The 25,509-nt window shown below is 37.6% G+C and overlaps 2 protein-coding genes across 2 annotated transcripts; one reads left to right on the top strand and one right to left on the bottom strand.

Moving 5' to 3' along the window:
• Positions 1 to 222: 222 nt before the first annotated feature.
• LOC140931358 (dynactin subunit 2-like) lies at positions 223 to 18,097 on the bottom strand. Its single transcript, XM_073381156.1, has 18 exons — positions 18,017 to 18,097; positions 17,751 to 17,819; positions 16,556 to 16,652; positions 14,672 to 14,832; positions 14,047 to 14,106; positions 12,516 to 12,536; positions 11,933 to 11,971; positions 10,977 to 11,017; positions 10,243 to 10,306; positions 9,508 to 9,579; positions 7,541 to 7,606; positions 5,301 to 5,345; positions 4,247 to 4,324; positions 4,006 to 4,077; positions 3,605 to 3,667; positions 2,769 to 2,808; positions 1,416 to 1,507; positions 223 to 873 (listed from the first exon to the last, which is right to left on the bottom strand). The coding sequence occupies exons 1-18, from the start codon at positions 18,053 to 18,055 to the stop codon at positions 766 to 768; spliced, it is 1,227 nt and encodes a 408-aa protein (XP_073237257.1). The 5' UTR covers positions 18,056 to 18,097; the 3' UTR covers positions 223 to 765.
• A 93-nt stretch (positions 18,098 to 18,190) lies between these two features.
• Positions 18,191 to 19,079, top strand: LOC140931357 (14-3-3 protein beta/alpha-B-like). The gene has a single exon (XM_073381155.1). It carries the CDS (start codon positions 18,283 to 18,285, stop codon positions 19,039 to 19,041), a length of 759 nt encoding a protein of 252 aa, XP_073237256.1. The 5' UTR covers positions 18,191 to 18,282; the 3' UTR covers positions 19,042 to 19,079.
• Positions 19,080 to 25,509: the final 6,430 nt, after the last annotated feature.

Raw genomic sequence — 25,509 nt, 5'->3', positions numbered from 1 at the left:
GATAAGCCGCGGCTTGAGCTGGCCTTGGGTTGAATAAGCCGTGAACATAGATTTTGTACCATTTATACGGGGTGTTCGCGTCTTATGTAAGCCGTGGCTTATTTTCTATAAACAGCCCTATTATGCTCTCTTCGTGTGTCGTGATTACAATATTCTGCATTGTTTGCTCTGAGGGAGTCGCGCGTGGACTTGATGACGTTTCAAACAATCGAAATGGCTTTCAAATCTGAATTCAAATCTCGCACTAACCCTGGGTTATCTTAACCCAGCTTTGAACAACTCGACCCTGGATTTAAAGACCTTAAAATTGAATGGAAAAGAGCAAGAGGCTTTTTAAATATTTCCTTGTTCGGTTCGTCTCATAAGTAGAGACCTTTAGATTCGAGTACAAGAACGACTGCGAGTAGGAAATTTGACTGAAGGTTTTTTGTCGGAAAGTTTCACTGTACGATTGATTCACCAAAAAGTTAGCACTGTTATCTTTTTTGAATGAGATTGATCCCTTTCCCGATCGCAAAATGATAAAACCTCTAGCATTTGATAACTTGTTTCAGCCAGTACGACATTCACGCTAAAATTCGTGGTAGAATGACGACAGCTATCACGTTGGTTCACGCGCGCGCACTTCTTAGCATTAAGAAAATATCGTACTCGTAGTCCTTCTCGTTGTAGAATCTAAAGGTCTCTAATGTTAAGAGCAACTGTTTCCTTAGTCTTTACTTATTTATCAGCTAACCAGTTTTGCTTCCCTTTTCTTTATTTCTATCACCGTCCCTTGGTCTCGAACTTTTCAAGCAGAGCATTCATTCGCGCTTCTACTCTTGCGCAGTTGGCTTCAATGGCAGCTACGTTTGCTGTGAAGCTGGCTTCCAGCTGAAAAAAAAAAACACAAAAAAACAAGGAAAAAAATGTTTCAACTGGGCATTCACAAAAGAAAGGCAAGCAGCCATAATACGAGAAATAACAGCAGGATAAACGCCTTTTTGTGACAGTAGCCTGTAAACAGGATTCCTTTTGGGGGTCAGATGAGCGCAATGGGTATAATAATGTTCAGTTTTATTCCAGCCATCTCGTTGGTGATGATGCCAGGCTATACCTACACACTGGGTGGCGAGCGAGGCAAGCCAAGCCATCAGTGAACGCGCGTGCCGCTCGCGCGTGACTTCTCGCAAGAGGAGAGTTTGCTCGCAGGCTAACTTATACATTAAAAGTACAGAAGAGGGAACTGTGCCCTCCATTGTGAATTGCAGGTGTTGTGTCTCATTTTTCTCGTCCTCAGTGTTGTATGGTATTTCACTGTCCCTTACAATAATACACAACGCGTTAATGGATTTAACAATATTAACCTCGAAAATGAAGAAATGATCGTCGCAGTTCAAACATGATTTATTTCCTATATCATTAACAATATTAACCTCGTTCAACAATTTTGCTTGATTCTGCATCTGGGATTTCAATGTGGACTGAGACGAGTCAAGTTGAAGTAATGACTGACCAAACTGGCTTGCTACAATGTAATAACAACAAAATAACGTTAAATTGTCCACCTTTCCAACAACTGGAATCATGTAGATCGTTTACGCACTGGGGACTTTATGCAAAGGCGTTCTTTGAGAGACACACGTCAACCGGAAGTGGACTTTTCCATTCTCAGTTTTGCTTAAATTTTTGGGCAGATCATCTTTACAAGAGCAGGGACAATTAGTAATACAAATTTGTTATCGCCAAGGCATGACGTGCGTCGTTAGGGAGCTTAAGCAACATTAGGGAACTTAAGCACCAGACGTTCTTGATTCACGAACGGTATGGCTGGCCACGCAGAACTGGATCGGGGAAGCGGTTTACGCTCCAAATGCAAATCATTAAGCAAACCAACGTGAAACCATCACGAATGCCGACAGAATAATTCATTTGAAAATGTGTTTCAAAGATTTGCGCCAAGTTTTTGTTTCTTTCCTACGAAGAAAACATGATTTCAGACGAAGAATTTCTACTTTTGTATGACGAATACTCTTCGAAGAACCCAGAATTTGAACCTCTGGTTTCAACCAGAGAACTCGCGTTTTGAAATCCGTGACCGCAACTCAAGAACGTCTTGACATGCGCAGTAGGTGTCATGCTGCAAAAACACTTCCGGTTGGCGTCCGTGGTACCAAGAACGTCTGGTGCTTAACAACAAAGATAAACTTTGAAAAACTGTTAGGGGTAACAAGATTTAAGAAACCCACAATTTCAATCCGTTTTAATCTTCTTCAAGTTTGTCCATCCGTGCTTCCTTTTGTTTTTTCTGTGTTAAAAATACCTTCCTTTAATGTTTTGAGCGATTACGTATATGTTTGAAAGAAGTTTGCTGGCAGCTCCTATATGTTAGAATTTTGACAAAATTCGTGACACAGCTCCTTTAAGCTCGCTACTATTGAGGCCGATAACTCTGCAATGGACTACAACGATCCCGTCAAGGCCGGGGCGGGGGGGGGGGGAGGGGGGGTGGGTAGAGCAGTAGTCCTAAGCAGTATTTGGTCAAGCTTTGGCCATGCGAGCTTCATTCGCAACTTCCATCAGTCCCGAGCGTGCACGGTTTTAAGCCCGAGAGAAATTGAAAACAATGCTTATGCAAAGTTTGGGGGCAAACGAGTTTGTCATGGAACAGTGTGTGAGTTGCGAATAAACTCATGGTTTCCCTAGGTTGAGATAAAAAAATCCGTTTTAGGATTCAAGAGTCCGGATAAGTATTTTTCCGATGAAAAGCAGCTTAAGTTAGTAAGTACCTTGTTCATGAAGAGCTTTCAAAGTCTGCAGTCTTGTTATCTAGAAATAAAGTTTAAGATGTGAAAGAAAAAATAAGTCGGGGCCCCAATTCTTAATTTCAAAAGTTAAAAATGCAACTAGGGTTGGGCCACATATCAAGAAACATCAGAAAGTTCTGGGGTAAGGAAAAAAATTAACCTCAAGAGTTAATGGACGAGTGCGACTCGACTTTCCCTTGTCTAAACTTAAATCTATCGTCCTTGGAGATAAGGTCTTCTTAAAAAAATGCTTCATTTAGTCACGTTTCGTTTGGAACTTACTAAATAAATAAATTACTGCAATATTCAAAGTAAATTATAACAGGCTATTAAATTCTAACTTGCGTTGTCCGAGTGATATGAATTACACTGAAAAACACTTGACTGTCAACTCATTTTCCCTATTTATAGAGGGCATGGGGGAATGACGCGTCTTACATGAGACTCACTACCAATCTATTATACAAGCATATAAAGATAAGTCTTGGGACGCTTTCCAAAAGTCAGAAATGATCGGCCGGATCATTGCCGGACCAGTCATTTTGACAATGAGATCGGCTTTTTCCTGGGGTTTTTGCTGAAAAACCATCTCCTTCCTGCACTCTTTTTAGGATTTGACTTATCTGGCTGGAGAGTTTTGATTTAGAGTGAAATTCTCATTAAGGTCAGTTCTGGCAAATAGAAAGCGCCCTTAGCTAACTCGCCTCTAGTCTGGGAGACAAGTGTGGTCGGTTGACCACACTCTATCATTTTTCTAGCAGTTAAGTTAGTTGTGATGGATTAAGCCGTGCTAGATCGGAACACTATAAGTAACTTACCAGATCAGGTACCACATCAACAAAGGAGTCCCATTTGTTCAGAAGATCATATAATTCTGAAACCTAAAAAAGTATTTAAAAACTGTAAGCCTTTTATTTCCAGGATAAATTTTAAATCCCGCAAATCCTGTTGAAAAGTACTTCACGAGTGAGCGCAACACTCGAAGAGAAATTTCGTATCTCCGCGCGACTATGTTATATCCTCTATTTATTAAAAAGCTGAATCCGCGAGCGGCTACAGGGCGTGTAAAATTTGTCACTAAAGTAAGAAAATCTTACAACTGTACCTTGTACAAAAAATTTTTCTTAAATCGCAGTCTTGAAGTCAACTAACTTTTTGAACAAGGCATAATACTACATGTAAAATTTGATGCAAGGTATAGACAATCTTCAAACGGCACCTTGTTTTCTTTAGCACTGTTTTCAGCTTCTTCCTTTTTCTCAGATAAAGCACTAATGTGGTGTAAAATACCCTGTAAACAGACAAAACAATTAAAAATAGAAGAAGACGAAGACAGTGAATGACTGCGACATAAAAAACGTGAACGTACAGGATTTATAAACCAGGGAAAGCCAATATGAAGCAGAGTTCCTTGTCACTCCACCACGTTAAGCATAGGATATCACTACCTATTGACCTACCTGTAAGCGTGCATCAACGTGTTCAATGTGATTGGCATCGAGTAATGCAACCTTTGCTTCAAGAGCTGATGCTGCAGCCTATTGTTCAAAAAATGAACAAAGGATTTATAGAAACCATTAATAATGACAAACATTTTTATATACGTTGCAATTGCTAACTTTTTTGCACCCCAGATTGTACAAGAATTAACGATGCAAAAGCAGTGTTTGCTTAACATCAGTTGAAAAAGCACAGCTTCCCTAAGGCCTTGTCCTGCATCTTTGGAACAGAAACTGGTGTGAGCTGATACAAGCAGCATAGAGTGTTTCAATTGGATAAAAATAATCTAACCAAGATACAAGTTATTTCAGTTAAACTCTTGCTCTTCTAATAGCAGCCAAAGAAAAAATTGACAAAAATTTTTTTTTCGGAAATCCTAATTTTTTAATATTATAGTGAGACAGATCTGTTTCTTGGAGTAAAAAAATTACTTTTTTCATTCAAAATTATTCTCCGTTTCTGATTGGCTCAGATCCCCTGTCTAATTCTTTATAATCAGCAAGCATTGACCAATTTCGAAGACATTTTTGTAGTATCTGGTAAAATGATCGATCATGAAGACTTTGTGGATACCGCCAGAAAAGCCACAGCAACCAAGAAGCTCTGAGACAAGGCTGTGTTAGCTCAGCTATTTTGGTAGAACTGGAGAAATATATGGCGTAGAATTTCACACATTTTGAGAAGAAGAAATTGCTAAACTATTGCCTAAAAACGTACCAAGAACAATAAAAACACAACTCGAAGGATAAAAACTGCTATTTGAAGAGTACCTGTTAGACTAAACATCCCATGAACTTAACGTCGATTGGGATAAGAATTTTTTACAGTAAAAATCATTTTAAATTAACAATAAAACATTGGAGTCGGCTTTCATATTATAATCTGAAGATTTATGGAAATCTTGGAGGGTATTATCCATCTTGGCCTCCTTGATCTGCATAAGTCTTTCAGATCATAATCAGCCTCATTCAATAATTGTTAATTATTTTGTATAAGGCATAAGGTAATACTAACCAACAAATTTTTCTCCTTTATTTCAAGATCAGTAGTTATTGCAGACTGTAAATTAAGACAAAAATGCCTCATGGTTAAGACGGAATCCATTAGGAAATTGAGTAATTTTAATTTTCAGTGGAGAAAAACCTTGTACCAGAATAACCCATAAACAATATAAGATTACAAAAGACTGGTTAGTAGCAATTCAAGGTGAGATTTCCATGAAACAAGTCTTTTGTGAGTTTTGCTTTTAACCATCTTTTGTACACTTTTCAAGGGCTGGAGATAAAAATAGTTATCTGTAATAACACCAAAGACAATTTCTCATGGGAGCCTGAGAAAATAAATGTCATATTTCACAAGAAATGTGAAAACACAGATAAAATTCTGAAAATTTCACGTGTAAGATGATGTAATTTTGTGAAATTTGATATTAATTTTCTACAGCTCCCATAAAAAAATTTTCTTTGGTGTTATTACAGATAACTAATTACATCTATAGCCATTGAATAATGTGAAAAAGAAGGCAATATGCTTAAAATTATTCTGGTACAAGGTTTTTGTCCACTGAAAATTAAAACTAGTCAATTTCCTGATGGATTCCGTCCTAATAACATTTACTCTACTTGCAGCTTTTGAATGCATACAATATACAGTGTAACCGAGTTAATATAGATACCAAGGGGACATGCGCTAAAGTCTGTATTATCCTAGTGTCCATATTAAGCAGGCTCTTAGAAAAAACATAGGGGACACGTTACTATGTACTGATGCTTTAAGTTCGGAACCCAGCCAGATTGACTGAACATTAGACAGAAGGTTTGAAAGGTCATTCTCTGTTTCTGTTAGGTTTTCACTGGTAAGATATTAAGTCATGGACAGTGCACAGATAACCAGTGGCTGTATAGTGGAAATGATGATATAATAATATGAGAGAATGTGACTTGGGCCATAGAAAAGTGTCCATTGTCCAGAATTAACCAGTGTCTGTATTAACCGGGTTAATGTTAGAGACAATGTATGATGTTTTTGTTGTGACAAATGAAACTGTCTGTTATATATGGGTGTCTACAGAGCGTGGTTTCACTGCAAGATTATTAATCCTTAATCAGGTCCTACTCCCAGTTGGAAGAGTGCTACACCAGGTTGACAGAGATCAAGGGTTCAACTCCCTTACAAGCCTGGCATCTATAACTAAGACGATCTTCTTTCAATTAATTCTTCAAACCGCAGTAACTAATTCACCATTCTCATACAGAGTATAATGCACCTCTTTTACCTCCCCTCCCCCCAAATTTTGCATAACGATTTTCTTTGATTTCTCTTGGGATGACAGTAATACCCAGGAAAAATTGGAAACGATGGTTATGCAAAATTTTGGGGGGTAAACAAGGTATATTATGGTCTATGTGAAAATGGTGAATTTGCGATTTTCATACTTTATTCATCATTATTATTTCTTATCAAGAACTTGACAGAAAAAAAAAAGAGTTGGTTGAGCACAACAAAAAGATAGTTTATAATAACTGCAATTGGGCTGGCTGAACACGGTTGAGAAAGTGGTCAAACTTATGTATAGCTGAAAAAAGGCTGTTGTAAGAAGATGATGGGTTTGCTACACAGTTGTACTAACAAAGTAAACAAAACTTATTATTCATTCAAAATATTTTCCCAATTCTGATTGGCTAAAAGCACACGCATAATTCACTATAACTAGTTACAGATGACCAAATTTGGAAGAATTTTGTGTTTAACGAGGAAATGACATCAAAAATGCAGCCTTCTACAGGTTAATGCACCATTAACCGAGAAGACCTGGGGATGAGATTGAGTTGTTTTTGTTGTAAAAACTAAAATGGCGGACACTTCACTTGTTTCAAGAGTAAGAACTACAGCTGGAACTAGGTGAAATAATGGCTAAACACAAAGCAAAAACAGCAAGAAGAAAACTCGGAGGGTGACATCTACTATTTGGCGAATATTTGCGAGGCTGGACAAACCTAAACATAAACTATCGAAGATAAACTTAACATCAATGCAGGTAAGCTTGTTTTAGCTACATTTTTAAACTAGGAATTATTTTGAATGAATAATAAAACAATTATTGAATTCAGCTTTCGTATCATATGAAGAATTATGGAGATCTCGGAGCACGTTCCTCCTCGATCTCCATAATTCTTCATAAGATACTCAGCCTCATTCATTAATTGTTAAGTATGTACAGGAAGGCAAGACAACAACAAAAAATGTGCTTTTACGAGCTGAGTTGGTTCATTGCCAAGAACTGTCTCAAGCTTCTGTACTCTCTGTTCCATTTCACTGATCTAAAAAAATAACAATTTTTTTAGTCACCCAAAAGCAGAAGCTTGCAATTATGTCTAGTGCGCGATTGTGTCTATAATAGATTTTGCAAGGTAAAGCATGTACAGTCGACTCCCGATAACTCAAACCTTCTAGGGAAATCAAAAAAAGTTTGAATTATCGGGAGTTTGAGTTATTGGGCGTTCAAAGCAAATAACCAGAAACAAGGAAATAAGCAAATGGATGGGGAGGGAATGTAAGTATCTGACACACTTTACTTCAAGGGCAGCAAGAGATATAGATTGATTAAACAACAAACCTTGATTAAAACACAACAACAAAGTTTGATAAAATATACAAGGATGGACACTCAATTTGACAAAAAAGTAAAGACAAAAATTGACATGGTTGTTTTGAAATAAATTCAAAGTTTTGGATTTCAGTACACTGTTTTTCCCCCAATTATATAGACATGAGCTGAAGGGAAACAAAAATTACTTTGAGTTGGCGGGAGGTTTGAGTTATATTTGAGGGTTCAAGTTAGCACGAGGTTCGAGTTATCAAGGGTTCGAGTTAGCACTAGGTTCGAGTTAGCGAGAGTTTAAGTTATCAGCAGTCAACTGCAATTAATGTAAATGTAAAAACAAATTATCTTAGGTTATGCAGCATGGATGATTCACCATGTCAAGGACTAAAGTGAGTTGGACTAATTAATGATGCCTTTAAAATAGAGCTTTGCATAACTAATAATTGAGTTTGATTAACATGGAAGAGAATGAACTATGTGCTCTGAATCTGTGAAATCCAAGATGCCCAGGATAGGATTTCTAAGAAAAAGCTGAGATTTCTTAGTCCAGGGTTCATACAAAGATTTGCAACCATTTTTCAAGGACTTTTCACGGTCCTCATGCGATTTTCAAGGACCACCTACCAGGAATATAATTTCACAGATTGTACAAACATTCACATTCTCAGCTTATTGTAACAAGACTTTAAGGCCTGAAAAAATTATTGCTCCACCAACTTCTCTACATTTTTCAGTTCACTTGTCTTAAATTGATAGCTAATTCTTGTTTTGCTCATTGTTTTAACCCTTTAAGCCTCAATATGCACATAAACATTCTCCAAACTGATCTTAACACATTTCCTTAAAAAGTTAGTTGAGAGAATTTTCCCTTTGGTGACCTTTTTTAAAATTCTCCTTACCGTTTCTCTTGATGATATATTGATTTTGTTGGGAGTGGTCACTCTGGGAACTTAAAGGGTAAAGAATTATTGCCACCACTCTATTTACTTCTTCACACATCTTTCCAAAACCTCCAAAAAAATTTTCTCCATCAATACTTGTCCCAGAGCTAGTGGACTAGTATTGCTAAGTTAAAAAAACTGCATAAAGGGTTTCTCAGTTTCTTTTCTCTCTCAGACAATTGCGAATCTGTGCCCAATTTAAAACATTCAAATTTTAACTTACACAATTTTAGTTTTAGTGCTTGACAAAGAAGTTCTAATTTTATGTATTACATCTTTAAATTAAAAAAAAAACTTTGGTAGTATCTTATATTGTTATTTCTACTAGGAAACATAAGCTTATCACATAGCTACTCTTAAATTTGGGATAAAACGTGGTCTATGTTATGTTACATGTGTTTTATGTTGGAGCTGTCATAGATAAGAAACCAACACCAAGCCATGAGTTTCTTACCACCTCCCCAATACATTAATCTTGTATACGTACTGGACATTGAACACAAGATATAACAGGTTCTGGCTAACTGACTTAAAGAGACTAGAAATTTAGAGAATCAAAGAATGCATCTTAACAGGTTGTATACTTCAAACAGCAAGCACATGACAGTATTGTGACAGATGTAAAAACAGCAAAGACAGTGAAATAATCAGGTGTTAAATTAGTATAAAGTCATACCTTTGAAAGTTGATTGAACTTAGCATGCTCTGGTTTGTAAAACAGCTCATAAGTAACACAACTTTCATCACTCTAGCAGGAGGAGAGGATTCTTGTTAATTAACTTACTAATTAAGTATTACCTTAGGACAAGTTCAAACGTCAAATTTTTCAAGTACCAGACTTAATACCTATTTGAGTCTATCCAAATGGTAGAAGTTTCAATGATGGCTGATTCAGACATTGAACTTAATTAGTGATACAAGTTGGACAGTTGATTCAGGCGTCAAACTTAATTAGTCTGACTCAATTCATTTTCATGATGTACAATGGTCTAGAATGCTTGGAAAAAACAAACAAATTAACTAACATTATTTAAAAAGAGAGTGACATTTGAAAGTTCCATGAACTGATTGATCTGTGGCCCAACTTATTATAGACTTATTTTTCTGATCAACTTGGAATTTAAAAATGTCTGATTTTGAGGAGCAGAGGAGAGAACCAACTACAAACTCAACCATTATTTGGTGTTGACACGTCAACTCAACTGTGGGTCACCAGCTTGAGTGCTCTAATCACCACAACATCCCTGCACCCCTGCATGACAATCTAACAAAGCTGTTTAAGGGGGATAATGCCTTTTTATTTTTTATTGACCTTATTACATTATAGTGTAAAAACAGTGTGACACTCTTGGCACTAACAGAGAGGTAACATATTTGTGGTATAAAAAAGGATTGTCAGTTAACACTGTACCTTTGCTTGCTTGCTACCTAATGCTTCTGCAGATTTAAAAGCTTCAAGTTGAGTCTGCAGACGTCTGAAGAAAAAAACAAAGATCAAAAGACACTAGTATTTCATCCCCTGCCAGAGCTTATTTTATGATAAATTGTTTTCTAGACGTTAACATTGAGTCTGGGTACAAAACCTTGTGATGTGATCATTCACAAAGACGGAATTAAGGGGAATTTTTTATTTTTTGTATGTTAAAAGTTCACAAGTTTTGGACTTTTTTGTGAACTTCCAATTAAGGGAATCTTGGGACTTTTAAGGTTAAAATTTGACTGCTTTTGTTCCTACTAAGGGAGTGTCACATATGTAACCCGGCCATGTTGCCTAGCAACCAGGCCTACCTTGGAAAGGCATGTTGAAAATAAACATGGCTCCCTGAACAACACATGTTTGCTTTACAGGGAGTTTTACCCTGCATAACCTATAACAATGCCAAAACATACATGTACAGAATATCACATAATTATTATCAGAATTTATTTTGAATAGAATTTTCACAATTTGTTTCTTTATTCTTGTCTTTTTGGAGTGTTGGATTTAATTCTAATTAATTTCATACTATTTTCTGGTACTCTATAAAACTGAAACAAAGAACTTACAGTTTAGGTCTACTCCCCTTCACTATTATTTGGACAGAGCTTTATGTGAATTTCTTTCTTTATTTAATGACTAAACTTGACAACTACTTTTAGACTTACTCTGACAATCCTGCTTGAGGTGTTGATGCCACTGTCAAAGCCTGTAATAAATAAAACCAGTTAGAGCTAAGAACCAACAGTGCGAATGACTGGCTTGGGAATGCCATACAGTAGGACCCCATTAACTCAAGCTCTGAAGGGAAAAGAAATAAAATAATATTAATAATATTAGTAGTTACTGATTTTTCAGCACTTCAGTGTATAGTCAGTGCAAATTTAACTTGTTTTAACCAAAATTGTAACACAATTATGCTTTTCATGATAAAACATGGCCTGTAGTTGCACCAATCAAAACCAAATTGCAGTAGTGTTAGTATTAGTGGTTTTACCAATTAATTTTATACAACAAGAACAGCTAATGACATAGCATCTGAGTGGAGTTACAAGAACCAGAATTCAAGTTATCAGGCTAAATTTCAGTGAAATTTTAATCAAGGGGAAGTAACTTTAGTTCGAGTCAGCGAGGAATTCGAGTTATCCGAGTTCAAGTCAGCCAAGTAAAAATGACTGCCAAGTGGGGTGAAATCCAAGAGAGATGGGACTTAGTTTGAGTTAGAGGGGAGTTCAAGTTATCGGGGTTCTACTGTAGTTGTGGTTTGAATTTGCCATTGACTCCAGGTTCTTTGGCCGCTTTGAACTGTAGTTGAAAAAATTTCAGTGCCTACAAGACACATGCACGGAGGGCTTGACGATATAACTGACTCAATGTCATTCAACTTGCTTCTCTTAATTTCAGGAAGCTAAACATTTGATCACTAGGCGGCTAAATATGGTTGCTACTTCACGTATGACATCCCTATGTGCATATCTCATAGCCAAGTGTGTATGCCTACAATCTGACACTTATTACATTTTGGACTTTTGTTTGTTTGGTATTTTCTTTTCTTTTCCTTTCTTATTTGGGTTGGAGGGCATGATTAACATCCTGACTCACTAACACTATTAATTTTACTCACCTCTTTCCCTAGCACATTGACCAGATGTAAGTCCTCGAGCTGAATATGTGACAAATGAAAAACAGATATGTAAATAAAACACTTAGAACACAGAACAACTTGGCCGTCATTAAGAGCTGGGGACCGGGGATTTCCTCCCGCTACTATGAATGTGGTCCCCGGGTCTCAGCTACTTTCATTGGAAAATGGAAGAAAAACAGAACCAAAAGAAGTCCCTGGCTGTTTGATTTCCCGTCCACTTGTGGTATTTACCCGGCAACTTAAAATCTTAGTGACAACCCCAAAAGGAAGTTTCTCCTAAATTTGATAATACCATCATCATCAGTCTGAAGTATGGTTATCTTCTTCAAAAGTGTGCATTACTAAGTACCTTTGACATAATTCTTCAAGGACCTTTAAAGAACTATTAATAATTATTAAATTCAGCTTTTAGTTTTTCAAAGATGCATGTAATTCAAGGACAACTTGAGGAATTTCTTTGATGAAAGAATTTATTGTATTCAATGACATTCAAAGAACTTCAGCTGAAATTAAAGGAATTTTCATGACTGTGATAACCTTGGAAAAGAGCATTTGCATGTACCTGTTTTTGAAGCGTTTGGACCTGTAAAAAGATAATATAATAAACGACAATGAATGAATGAGTCAATTAATGAATGAATGAAGTTTATTCTAACACAATAGAGAAATTTAGAGTCAAGTTTACAGCAAACAGCAAATGACAAATGTCAGTTTTTACCATGTGACTGACTAAATTTTTCTTTTACTTGCTGTTTACTGCTAATATTATATCTACACAAAAATAAGTAGTGTCATGCCAGGCTTATCAATAAAAATTATTTTGCATAGTTTTTATCTGCTTATTTCCTACTTTGAGAATTGTCAACTTCAAGCTGACGATTGCCATTTGCTGTAAAAGTGATTCCAAATCTCTCTAATGAAAGAGATCAGCATATTCTTTCTTTTCTTTTCTCTTTGCTTTTTACTTATTACCAGGTAATATCTGTTTTGTAATAGAACTAATTTGGCACCCCATGACTAGAATTTTTGGCTAGCTAAGTGCTAAGAAATCGTACACAAAATTATGGTAATAAATGTCTCGTCTTGTCTTGGTTGTTCATAAAACGAATAAGAATTACTAAAAACAGGACATTACATGTCAAAAATTTCGATAGTCAATTAAAATCGATTGTTGTTAATAAATATCAATACTAATCAATCAGTGAACATCTGAAATCGATAAAAGTCCATCATAAAATTTCGTGTGATTATTGATTTCCATCAAAATTGGTGTTAGAGTGCAATTTTTTTCCAAAAACTATTGGTGGACAAAAAGGATCAGAAGCAACTGTTTCAACAGTTAGCAAATCATTAAGATCTCTTTGAAAAGTTTTGAACCATATTAAATTGGACGAATGACTTTTATTGAAAGTCTACTTGAGCTGACGCAGCATTTGTTTGAATGGTTTTTATATCTTTTTGTAAATTGGTATTATCCGTGTGCATTTGAAGAATTGCGACGTCCAAATCCTTCTCCTTACGCAGCATTCACCTCAAGTTTGCGTAGATCCACAACAGATATTCTCAGTTCATGTCTCAAAAGTCTATCGAAATTGATTACCTGTCCTGAGATTACTGTGATTTTTGACTCTTATCGACAAATATAACAATCGACAATAATTAGTGACAAAATTAATATAGAATACTATCGACTTATCGACTAGCTTTCCACTGATCGATTTTTATTGACATCTAACATCCTGCTTAAAACAGAAATTAGACACAGGTTAAGAATTACCAAAAACATACATAAAATCTTCAAATCTAAAAAAAAAAACTTTTCTAGTTATTTTGTTCTTTGTTGGAGTTAAAATGGGGTTGAAGTTTAATTTCTAAGAGTCAAATTCACACAAAATGGAGACAGCTCTCCAAGAGGTTTCTCTCTGTGAATTCTGTGAAAAGAAAAATCTTAACAGAATGAAAAGGTAGCTAATAGCAAAAAAAGGATGGATTGCATGAGTATGATATTTAATGTATTTAAAATAAAAAACCTGAATATCAAGCAGGGTAGGGCAGTTCACCTAACTAATTTGATCCTTAAAGTATGATTTTACCTCTTGTACGAGTACAACTGGAGAGAGTTTCTTCTCTTCCTTTTCATCTTGCATTGTGTCCTGTAAAACAACAATTTTAAAATGAAGCAGCAATGCTCAGAGATCACGTAAGCTTCAACAGAGGTTTTTGGAATTACAGAAAACCTAGTTGAGCAAATGATGTAAAACAACGATACTGTCATTTAACATACAGTCGAACCTCACGTAAGTGACCTCCCAAAATGCGAAGAGTTAGAGGTCGATTATGGGAGGTGGTCTCTTATGAGAGCCAAACTGCAGGAGGTCTCTCATAAGAAGAAGTCCTGACACATCTTCCTTTTGAAGAGAATGTACTGCATGCAATTTTAATCCATGTTGTTCTGCAAAATGACAGATCAGTCCAGTACATATCTACTGACAGTAGGTAAGAAGTCGTCTGATATGGGAAAATTCACGTCCGTTAATCCCACGTTGTCTGGTGACTAACTGTTGTATTCAGCTCCATCAAAAACATAAAAATGGAAACACTTTGGCTTACTTCTATTACTTTATTTCTTAGGATTTTACAAAAACAAAAACAAAAACAATTTTTATTCATTGTGATTGTTTTTACTTTGTCAACTATAAGGAGGGATAGGGATGATACCTTGATATGTTCAAGTTCCTCTGCAAGCTCTCTTATCTCATGCTGAAGTCTGTTGAATTTATTCTGTGGTGTTTCCTTAGTTGTTCCATCTCCTAGCATTTCATACTCTGTTTTTGTCGCATAACCTCTCATCTGCCTTGGGCCAGATTGCCCTGAGAAATCTAAAGAATAATGCCAAAAAAAGAATAACCAGAACAACAAAGAACTAAAACTTTGTTTATGGTTACCATCAGTTGAATTCAGGGGCATAAAAGAATACTAAACAATATTTACATTGCAACTCTTCTTTTCTTATATTTCCTTCATAATACTAGGACGCCTTGCAGGGCACTTAACATTTCTTGGAGGAATCACATCTCAAATAAAGATCCGTACAGTCACCTCTTAAAGCTTTCTAGCACGATCAGGGAAAGAAGAAAGAGATTAGCTGGGCATTGTGTTAGACACAAAGAGGATGACACATCGAAGCTTATGTTGTGTTTAGGGACCACGTACATAACACACATGGGTTCGCCACTATGGGAGAACTCAGAATGCCAATGCTGGACCAAAGTGACTGGAGAAGGAGAATCTATGTAGTCCAAGCTAGCCCTTGGCCAAACTAACTTTAAGTGAGATGTAAAAATCTAAAAAAAGTACTGTCCCCTGGTTAGCACATTTGGAAATGGGCTCTTCTCTAGAGCAGGAGGCCAAGGTTACTATTAAGATCATATATCATGACTCTTTCAGTTCAGATGACTGGCCACTTTGTTGGGTGATGACGTTAAGCTGTAAGCCTTGTTGAATCCTTCTTTCCTTAGTTAATTTAAAGGGAATGTATAGAATCTTCCCTCCTGTTCCAAAAGACTATGGGAAGTTTCTAGGTAGTGTGGTCTATTCTGTTATTTAAAGTGCCCCTAACCCTTCAATTTGTTTTCTTTTGGTAGATTTCCATATCTTTCAAGAACTCATTTTCGAAAAAAATTTTCAGAAACACTGAATCCTTTTTTTTACGAGCGCTAAAAGTGAAGGCAGTCTTGTCCATATTTTCATCGTTCGCATTAGTCCCCCACTCGGCCAAATGTGTCCAAATATGGAGCGTGACGTAAGAAAAGGACATTGTGCAAAAAGTCAAGGCATTCTGAATCGTCTGAAAGATACTCTTCCCTACTTGTGTCGGAAAACTCTTCGGAAGAGGACATATTTTCATACTAATAATCTTCGATCGCACTATATATACTTTCAATGCTTCGTGCTTTGGAATGGTGTCCTTTTCTTACGTAACAGCTAAAAAAGTGTCAAATATCAGACGCTTCTCATTGGCTTGTTCCTAATGAGTCCATGAGACAAAAATTTGTCCAGCGGGGCTTATAGTGCGCAAAAATTTTAAAATTTCAGTAACTTTTAGCGCTCGTAAAAAAAAAGGATTCAATATTTCTGAAAATTTTTTTCGAAAATGAGGTCTTGAAAGATATGGAAATCTACCAAAAGAAAACAAATTGAAGGGTTAGGGGCACTTTAACAATTATTCCACAAGTATGCATTGAATATGAGATGGTAGATAGCCAACGAGGCACATGGCGCCCAGTTGGCTACAATCATCTCATATCCAACAAGCGCAAGTGGAATAATAATTGTTTTATTAAAAACACCCACAAAATATTGACAATTCTTCCCCACTTTATTTGTAAAAACAACCGATTTTCAGCTTGTTTTTAATTTTGAGCAGATGTGTACAGTTACCATATTTGGAGAGCATGGTATAATGGCTCATATACCATGATGGCAAAGCCAGTCAGAGCTCTATAATTGCATTATCAAATGATTCAGTTATTTATGAAAGAAATTATACTGGATGAAAGGAATGGGTCAAAGAGGAATGGAACTCATGAAACATCTCCTCACCAGAATCAGTAGAATCCAAATATTTTCCACTGAATTTCTCAAATGCTTTACCAGTGTCAATTTTTAACAAGTGAACATTTTCATCTCCATTTTGGACCTGAAATTGAAAATTCACAATATCAATAATAATAATAATAATAATAATAATAATAATAATAATAATAATAATAATAATAATAACAATAATGGTGATGATAATGATGATGATGATGATGATGAGACATTTATAAAACACTTTTTTCCAAGGGTCCAAAGGTGCTCATCCTGGAATGAGTTTATTCCATCTCCAAATATTTCTCTGTACTTGCTTTCATGATAACAAAAAAATGATATTTTGTTCCCATACAAGTCATTCTGGAATCAGTTCATTCTGGTTTTCTTTCCAAATGAAATTCTCGTTTTGATATGAAATTTCAGGCAATCTGAAAAAAACTTCCTTCAAAATTGCAAATTGCAAATAGTGTTATCTGGGGTGAGTGGTACGAGTAAGAACGTCTTAAGCCAAGCTGTTTGATTTTTTCACTTAAATGCAGTACAAACTTCACTCTGGAACAAATCTCATTCCTGAAGGAAAGTCATTCCAGTATCATATAAACAACTCCTAAGGTCCCATGGTGAATGTAAGCTTGAAGAAGATCTGTACTGTAAGTAGGAGCCATACCATGGACATATGGAGATAAACCGCAAAAACTGCTATTTACCCATTCGCCCCTGAACTGCAATTAACTGGCTGTGCAAATCCACATCCCTTCAATCACTTGTGACGTCATCAGTTTTAAGGGTCAACGGCAACTTTGTTTGCTAAATTTTTGCAGGACAGAGATCTTTCAAACCATACCAGACCGAGCACGGTTCAGTCAAGGAGGCCGGAGAAAAAGGCAAAAACCCACTTAACATTGACCAGAAAATTTCCGTGAAAAGCTTGTTCCACTACCCTCCTAACTTTCCTTCCATCTAATCCTAAGATCCTAAACGATTTTCTTAAAATTTTTGCCACCAAAATGAAGCCTACTTAATGCCCAGCAAAAGAAAAAATTTCTGCTACTTTCCCTCATAAAATCTGAAATTCCATTTTTTTGTATACTTATTCTGACATTCTCGTTAATTATAATAAGGAGGTGTGTATATAAAATGGAATGGCCCAGAGGAGATCACTTATGTCAGATAGGATAATCTTATATTAAACAATAAATACCGATGATCCGTCAATTTCATCTGATTTCTCCACAATATCAGGAGTCTCAAACACATCGGGTTGATTATCCTGCAGTACAGACCAAATACATGTACAGTGTAAGCTTATGTTTAGTAAGAAACACATAAATTTCAACTCAATTTCGCTTCGCATCAAGGTACTCAAGGCAGTGGCATAAAATCAGAGGTTAAAGCCAAAATCTATCTGGGTAATTCAGACGCTTAACTATGAAATAATAAAGAAATGATCATGATAGAAAAACTTACAATGCCCGGCAAATCTGAATATTTACTCCTCAGCGCCATTTTTTCTCTTCGACTTAGCAGCCTCTCCTCGTTAGCATACCGCTGCCCAGTATGACCGAGTAGTCTATGCGGATTCTATCCCGGATGTAAGGAGCAATTTCCATTGGCAAAGAGCCAGCCATGTGATTATTAGGAAGCCCACCGCTCCCTCAAAGATTCTGAAGGTGTTGTTCGAGTAAGCTGTTGCAAATTTTATATCACTTCGCTTGCATTAATAACGAAAAGCCATGGATCAGAAAGAAAAGGAACTTGAAAAAGCGAAAATTGCTGAACAAGCTGAGCGATACGATGACATGGTAGAGGCGATGAAGGAAGTCGTCGAACTCGCCAATGGCGACCTCAAAGACGAGGAGAGAAACTTACTGTCAGTCGCTTACAAGAACGTAGTTGGAGCGAGAAGGAGTGCGTGGCGAATTTTAAAGAGCGTGGAAGAGAAGGCAAGCGAAGACAAGAAAAAACAATTAGCAACTGATTACCGCTTGAAAATTGAAGGAGAACTGAACGATAAATGTGACGAAGTCTTGACATTAATCGAGGCACAACTGTTTCCAAGCGCTCAAAAGAGCCAATCGGAAAATGCCGCCGAAGCTAGAGTGTTCTACTTGAAAATGAAGGGCGATTACTATCGCTACAAAGTCGAGATTCTTAAATCTGACGGTGGTGATGCTTCATTTACAGCGTTGAAAGATATGTCACTGGCTGCGTATGAGGAAGCGGGCAAGGAGGGTCAAACTCTTAAACCAACACATCCAATAAGGCTCGGGTTGGCACTAAATTTTTCAGTTTTCTATTACGAGATCGCTATGGAAGCAAATAAAGCTTGTCAAGTTGCGCAAACGGCGTTCGATGATGCATTGGCTGATTTGGAACAAGTATCAGATGATACCAGTCACAAGGATAGCACTTTGATAATGCAACTTCTTCGTGACAATTTAACTCTTTGGAGTCAGGAAAATCTGGAGGAAAAGGATGGTGAAGGCGAATGAAACCTCTTGTACATTTGTTTTTTCTTAATAGTAAAGTATGTGCTTGTAGCAAAATTAATTAATATAAGAGGCTGTTATTGCTACACAAAAGCAAAGATGATTCTGAAGGCTGACCTAAATGTATTAAGATAGGTTACATCAGCTGGTACTTTTTAAAACAAGTTTAGTTTGACTGAAGCCAGAATAATAGTGATATCTTTTGTGTAGATTGCTCTGAGGAATATTTAGATGTAAACTCTTCCCTCCACCCCCCTCCCCACCCCCCCACCGAAGAACATCTATAGTTAAAAGAGTTGTTCAAATCATAAAACCACCGAAGAACTGATGATAAGAGATTTTATGCAAAAGTAAGGATTGGAATTAAGAAATATTAGGAGAGGATATAAAGCAATATTATTGGTTTTTGTGTGATGTGAAATGAAGATCTCTAAGGTTGTTTAATTAAATTGTGATACTCTGCATCAAGCATCATCCAATAATGTTCATGATCAACCAACATAAATGAGTTTTTGTTAGTAACTCACTTCTCCTCAATTGTATGCAAGAGCAGATGCCTTTTTTGGCTCTTGTGTTCACCTGCTGGGGCAAACTCTTTTCTCCTCGCTACTTACAGTTGGGATTAACCAAGAATGCTAGGCCTCCCGCATGACTTTTCTTAAAGGACAGTTCATGTGGTTGGGGTTTTCTAGTTGTTTCTGTGGTAACTAATTTTACTTGAACTAAAAGGACACCATCTTGTTCCTAGAATGTTGAGCTGGTGCACAGATTAGTTTTATGACCTGAAAGTGGCCTGAGTTAGATGCTAATATTGTAAATAGCCCCAATTTCTTCTCCTTCTTTCATATGAACAGAAGTCTCTAGCTTGATTTTATCTAATCAAAGGTAGTAATGTTTAGTACAGTTACAACTTGTTACTGACTATTGTCACTAATTCCTGTAGGCACTGCAGAGGCAATAAAACTCTAGTAGTAGTGATTATTACTAGAAATTAAGTGTTGAAGCTTCATTCTGGGAATGTACAGTAACATTGATAGTTGAATTTGAGAGGTTGTATTACAAAACCCATACTTTCCCTGTTCATTTCCAGTTGAAGGACAATCTGTGTGGCAGTTAATTCAGTGGTCAAAGAAAGTAGTTTCCAATTGTCTTGGACAGGTAAGACTGCATCACAGATGGAATTTACTCTTGGTTAGTAATGTCTGTGAAGCAGCCCCGAGATCCTTGTTCTGGGCTCACAGTGGACTGTGTTCAGACACCCCCTTGCCTCGAAAAAAAGAAAAAAAATGGGGATTTGAGACAGTTTCTCTCGCCGATTTTAATGAAGGGAGGGAGTGTCTGTACACAGGCTAGCTATCCCAAAGTTAATGTTTGCTTGCCGTTACAGAATTAATCAAACGCCCGGGGGGGCAGGGGTACTCCCTTAGAAGAGGCTCATAGGGATGTGCCACTGGATGGGGTCGCATTTTTATGCACCTATCAATGTAAATCCCGTGGGGGGGGAGAGTGCGGGCAAGGGGAGGGGATTTGATGTCTGAGACTTTCCCCCTGTCAGGCTTTTGATCGTGCGAAGTGACCCCGGGGTCGGGACATTTGACTTTGACCGATGGAAGCCTGGTATCAATTCAGAAGCGGTTACCAAGTCCGTCCCTGGAGGCTTTCTGAAAGTCACGCTGTTGGATAATGGTATGAAGTTTTTAGTTGTTTTAATCGCCATAATCCGATACTTTACACTATCATCTAAACAGATAATGTCTATTTCAAGAAAGATTTTATCTTCAAGTTCCCATCTGATTGTAAACCTCGATTGAAATCGAATTTTACCATGAAAGTCAGAGGATTTTTTACAGGTCACTGATCCGACCGGTTCCGACATGTTGAGCAGATGTCATAAAGCATTTTACGTTTCATTAATATAATAGCACAGTCAATCTTCCTGGAGCGATTATGTTGTTTAAAATAAGAGATGCTAGTGGAGAGAGAAAATACTTAATTACAGCGAGTAATTTAACGGAACTTACGTTTAACCTTAAATAAAAGTAGTAAGAACGTACTTTCGAAATGATCTTTTATTCGTTTTATATAGTATTATAGTATTGTTTGCTTAGATTTTTCCCCTGGGGTGGGGGCTTTTTTGAGACTTTTGATTGACCTTTCGTTTCCCACCCTGGGGAATTTGATCAAAAAATTTTAAAATTTGTCAAATCCCCACCCCTTGCCCGCACTCCCCCCCCCCCCCCCCCAACGGGGTTTACATTGATAGGTGCATTACGACTGGAGTGACTATAATGGGGTCGCATTTCCAATAGATTTACTAGAATGGGGTCGCAAATTTTCGGATGTTGGGGGTAAGTAGGGATTCAAAATGGGAAGATTCTCGGTTAAAAAATCAGAAAGTTGTTGTTTATTAAATTTAACAATAAGCTCGCCTAGACCGGGTGACATTCCGCCGCTTGAAACCACATTGATAAGGTAGATGCATAAATGGAAAGTGACAAAGTTGGGATCGCAAAAAAATACATTTTCCAAAAAGTGACTAAGATGGGGTCTATATAGACTATAATAGGATAGGGGCTCTGAGAGGCCAGCGGCACATACCCGGCAAACATTAACCCAAGTACCCCCCCCCCCCCCGCCCCCAGGGCAAACGTGGCCACCCTCCAGACGCCTTTGGCCATCCCAACGAGAGCTTTCCACCAAAACGTTTGATACATTTAGTTTGGCCTGGTTTGCATGCTTTGGTGACCGTACCGTTCAAGTAGTGATATGACCGAAATTTGAAAAGTAAAAATAATATTAAAAAAATAATGACAACAAACAAAAGAAATAAAGAATGTGTTACATTTCATCTTTCTTATTCATACCTAATGGTTCAAGTATTCTGCCTCTCTCGATGAGGTATTCTTCTCTAGCTTTTCTTACACTGTCTCTACTGGATTTGATGAGTTCTAGTGGAATAAGTGTGAATAATAAGTGGAATAAGTGTCGTCAGCAGAGTGATCATTAGTAAGAAAGTGTTCTGAGACTGTGGTGGGTTTGGAGATACCAGATGGGTTGTCAACTGGTCTGCGGTGTTCGTTGTTTCACCTATGTATTATTTGGAGCAGTGGTTGCGTTGCATCATGTAAATGACGTTTTTTGCGTTACAGCCGATGTGATGAGTGATAGGCTAGGTCTGGTTTCATCTGTAGAAATCTGTAGAGTGGAATGTGTATGAAGTTTGTCCCGTCGGATTTGCATTTGAAAGTGAGACAGTTTTTTGCGCATGGGTATGAGCCCCAGGGCTGGTTGTGTTGCGTGGGATTTCGAAGTTTGGCCCCAACTATAGCCTGCGTAGCAAGCGTTTCCGTTTGGTTTCGGAGCAAAGAAAGACCGGTTTTGGACGCGCGAGAAATCTGAAACGAGAGCCAAAAAATGAAAGAGGGGAGAGAGGGAGGGGAATTAAGGAAACCCTCTTTCCTTTCTTCCCCACTCCCTCCCCTCTCTTTTAGTTGCACCATTTTCTGGGCAGTCTTTGACTCTCGTTCCTCGTTCTTTGCTCCTAAACCGCACGGAAACGCTTACTACGCAGGCTACCGTAACTTGAAAATCACTGATGTTACTACCACATCTACCTGGTTTTCACTAGCGCATAACCATGAGCATAATAAGGACATACGCACGCGCAGAATGGCATATTTGACTAAACTGTTCTACCAGCTCTCCTCAACCCAATACTAAACAAGATGGCGGAAGAAGCGTCTGCCATATTGCTTTTCATATGTTCGCATGAAGTCTGGGTCAAAGTAACCTATGATTGGTCCACGGCCTTGTGCTTATGCTTGTGCTTCGTAAAACTGTCCAATCATCTCACAGATGTGTAGGGACCTAACTGCAACGGAGGACACATACGACATAAGCATCAGCACAAGCAAAAGCACAAGAAGAACGAACTTGTCCGTTTTTCTTGTGCTTATGCTTATGCTTCTGTCGACCCAGTTTTCTTATAGCTTACACATGTGCTTGTGCTTGTAGCAATGAGGGGATAAATAAGGATGTGAAAGTGTTTGCGAATAATGAACGAGATGGAACGAAGGGCTGGGTTGTAGGTGATAGCAAAGAAAACACGTTCTGGTTTGTCCAGTGTGGAAGTGTTATGAGGCGTAAGTGCTTCTGTCAGCATATTGTTAACCCATTGTATCTCCCGTTTAAGGAAATGGTGGTTATAACCACGTTTGTAAAGATAGTCAATAAGTTCACTGGTGCTGAGTGTGAAGGTCTCGTTGTTAGAACAAATGCGGCGGAGTCAGAAGAGCTAGACTGAAAGGAATAGCACGTTTGCATGTAATATATATTCCCGACTGTAAAATCAGCCTTGCCTCTTTTGTTTCTATATTTCCAATTATGGCTGATTAGATCCTTTATCAGGACCCGGTTCTTCTTTTTTTAAAGTTAGTCCTTGCTTCCAAGATAGAACTAGAAAATATACCTATTTAGATAGCTTTATAAAGAATATTTTTTAATACCTATGCTTTAAAAAGATGTGCGTGGTTATCGCTCCATCACTTCCCGGCTACTCTGACCGTTAGTTGGATTTGCTCTAGGTGTACTGGTTTGAAGCCAATGAAAACAGCTCTAAGATACCAGAGGAAAATCAATCGTTCGGTGGGTTAGCGATAATGGGCGTTCGAACAACCCTATCCCACAGTATTTTTGCATCCATCTAAAAAATTGCTTCCCGCCATCGTGATCAGCTCGCGCATGGAGCAAAAACAATCAATGTATCGTTTGAAGAGAAGGAAAAGACACTTCCTTTGCGCGTGAATTGTTGTGGCAGAAAGGCCTAGAAAAACACTGCGAGATAGTTGAAAGCTAATACAAACTTCGTGTATTGTACGATCAATGCAACAACTCAACGGTTTTATCGTGATGAGAAAATATACTCATGTAAAGCGTGTTGGTTGTTTGTTAATCATTCACTATACTGTATTAAACAGTTTCGAAAATAAGAAAGGTATTATTAAAATTGTATCAGAAACACTTGTGAAGGCAAAACCACAACGACAAACCAGTGAGGGACCGCCGGATCTTTAGTAGACCTGGATCAGTAAAATCTTGAGTAACAAATTTTAAACTTAAACTTTTTCTCTTCTCACTCATCATTTCTAAATGATTTAAATGTTCTAGGTATTTTTTCACAAGATTTTCTTCAGCAATGTATCTGTTGCAAAAGGTCTGAACACTTGCATTATCCTCGATGATATTGATTTCATTCTTTTTGTGGACTCGCTGTGAACGTGCTCCAGGGTGATAATGATCCACTTCTCTTCTTTTACTGTCATCTGTATTTGTGATGGGTGTTTCTGCAACAGGCAGTATAGTGATATTTTGGAAGTTTGTTGATGTCTGGAACTGGACGAGGGGTGGGATCCACTGACTTATTTCACAATACTCGTAAAAAATTTCTCCAGTAATCATACACGATTCTATGAAGTCATCTAAGTTTTTGAAAAAGATGTGTCCTGGGACTTTTACTTTTCTCGCCTCCGACTTTGCAGCATTGTATTGCTGAATATATTCGGTATTGAAAAGGAACTGTTGTTCTTTACGATTGGTAACAAAGGCCTTCATACAGTCACCAGCTGGTCCAGGCTCGCCATCGATTCTTGACACAACATCCTGGGCAACTCTCCATGCACTAGGCTCCACTACTTCTGCCTCTTATTCTTTCATTTCTTCAACTGTGAGTGCTTTCATGCAGTTCTCCTTCACTAATGAGATCGGTTGGTTGAAAGTATTCCCAGTGTAATGCTCTGCCATCAACCAAAGCTTGACCTATAGCACCGCTTCGTTTTGTCCTGAATCGTGTGGTGCCCTGTGAATCCTGCTCATTTGAGTCCAGCTATTAAATCCTTGACATGTCAGTGTCTTGAAGGCACAACCCTTGGACCAGCATCTGTTGCTTGCAAAATGTGGTCACAGAGTGGTAGCAACTTGAGACTGTTGATGAATGCAATCGCAGCATCACCAAGATTAACAGCCTTTTCTTGATGTTCCCAGAGAGTATTTACACTTAATGTTGAGCTGGTCAGGTCGATTTCGTCATTCACTTCCTGCATGTTGTTGATAACGCCTATGAGCTCAGTTCATAGCTCAGTTCAACTGGCAACTTCATGGTGGGTCAGTGTTTCTTTCTCTTCATGGAAAATACTGACTGCTTCAGACAGCTGCTTTTTCAACCACTTTAGCTTTTTCATTTCATATTCTTTAAACTGACAATTGGTGTCACGTGTTACACACATGACGTCACTTCTGAGTGTGCAATCTTTGAAATAGATTTAGACTTCACAGTTTATATCCACAATGTTCCGTTGTTCTTGTTTTTTTTTTCTTTTTTAGCAAATAAAGAACTTCCTTTTTCTTCTGTGGGTGAACCTCTACATTATCACAGGCGTATATTTGCATGACCCCCCCTTTTTACGGCCCATTTTT

This window comes from Porites lutea, chromosome 3 (assembly GCF_958299795.1).
Source record: "Porites lutea chromosome 3, jaPorLute2.1, whole genome shotgun sequence".
NCBI classification, from domain to species: domain Eukaryota; kingdom Metazoa; phylum Cnidaria; class Anthozoa; order Scleractinia; family Poritidae; genus Porites; species Porites lutea.
The sequence above is the reverse complement of the archived record's forward strand: the minus strand, read 5'-3'. Positions and strand labels throughout refer to the sequence as shown.

Excerpts from the sequence above, each read along its gene's own strand:
- LOC140931358 (XM_073381156.1), bottom strand. The coding sequence starts at position 18,055 with ATGGCGCTGAGGAGTAAATATTCAGATTTGCCGGGCATT. Across the intron at positions 16,653-17,750 it reads ATGAAATTGACGGATCATCG|GTCCAAAATGGAGATGAAAA; the intron begins GTATTTATTGTT and ends TTTCAATTTCAG. Across the intron at positions 14,107-14,671 it reads AGGAACTTGAACATATCAAG|GACACAATGCAAGATGAAAA; the intron begins GTATCATCCCTA and ends GTTGTTTTACAG.
- LOC140931357 (XM_073381155.1), top strand. The coding sequence starts at position 18,283 with ATGGATCAGAAAGAAAAGGAACTTGAAAAAGCGAAAATTGCTGAACAA.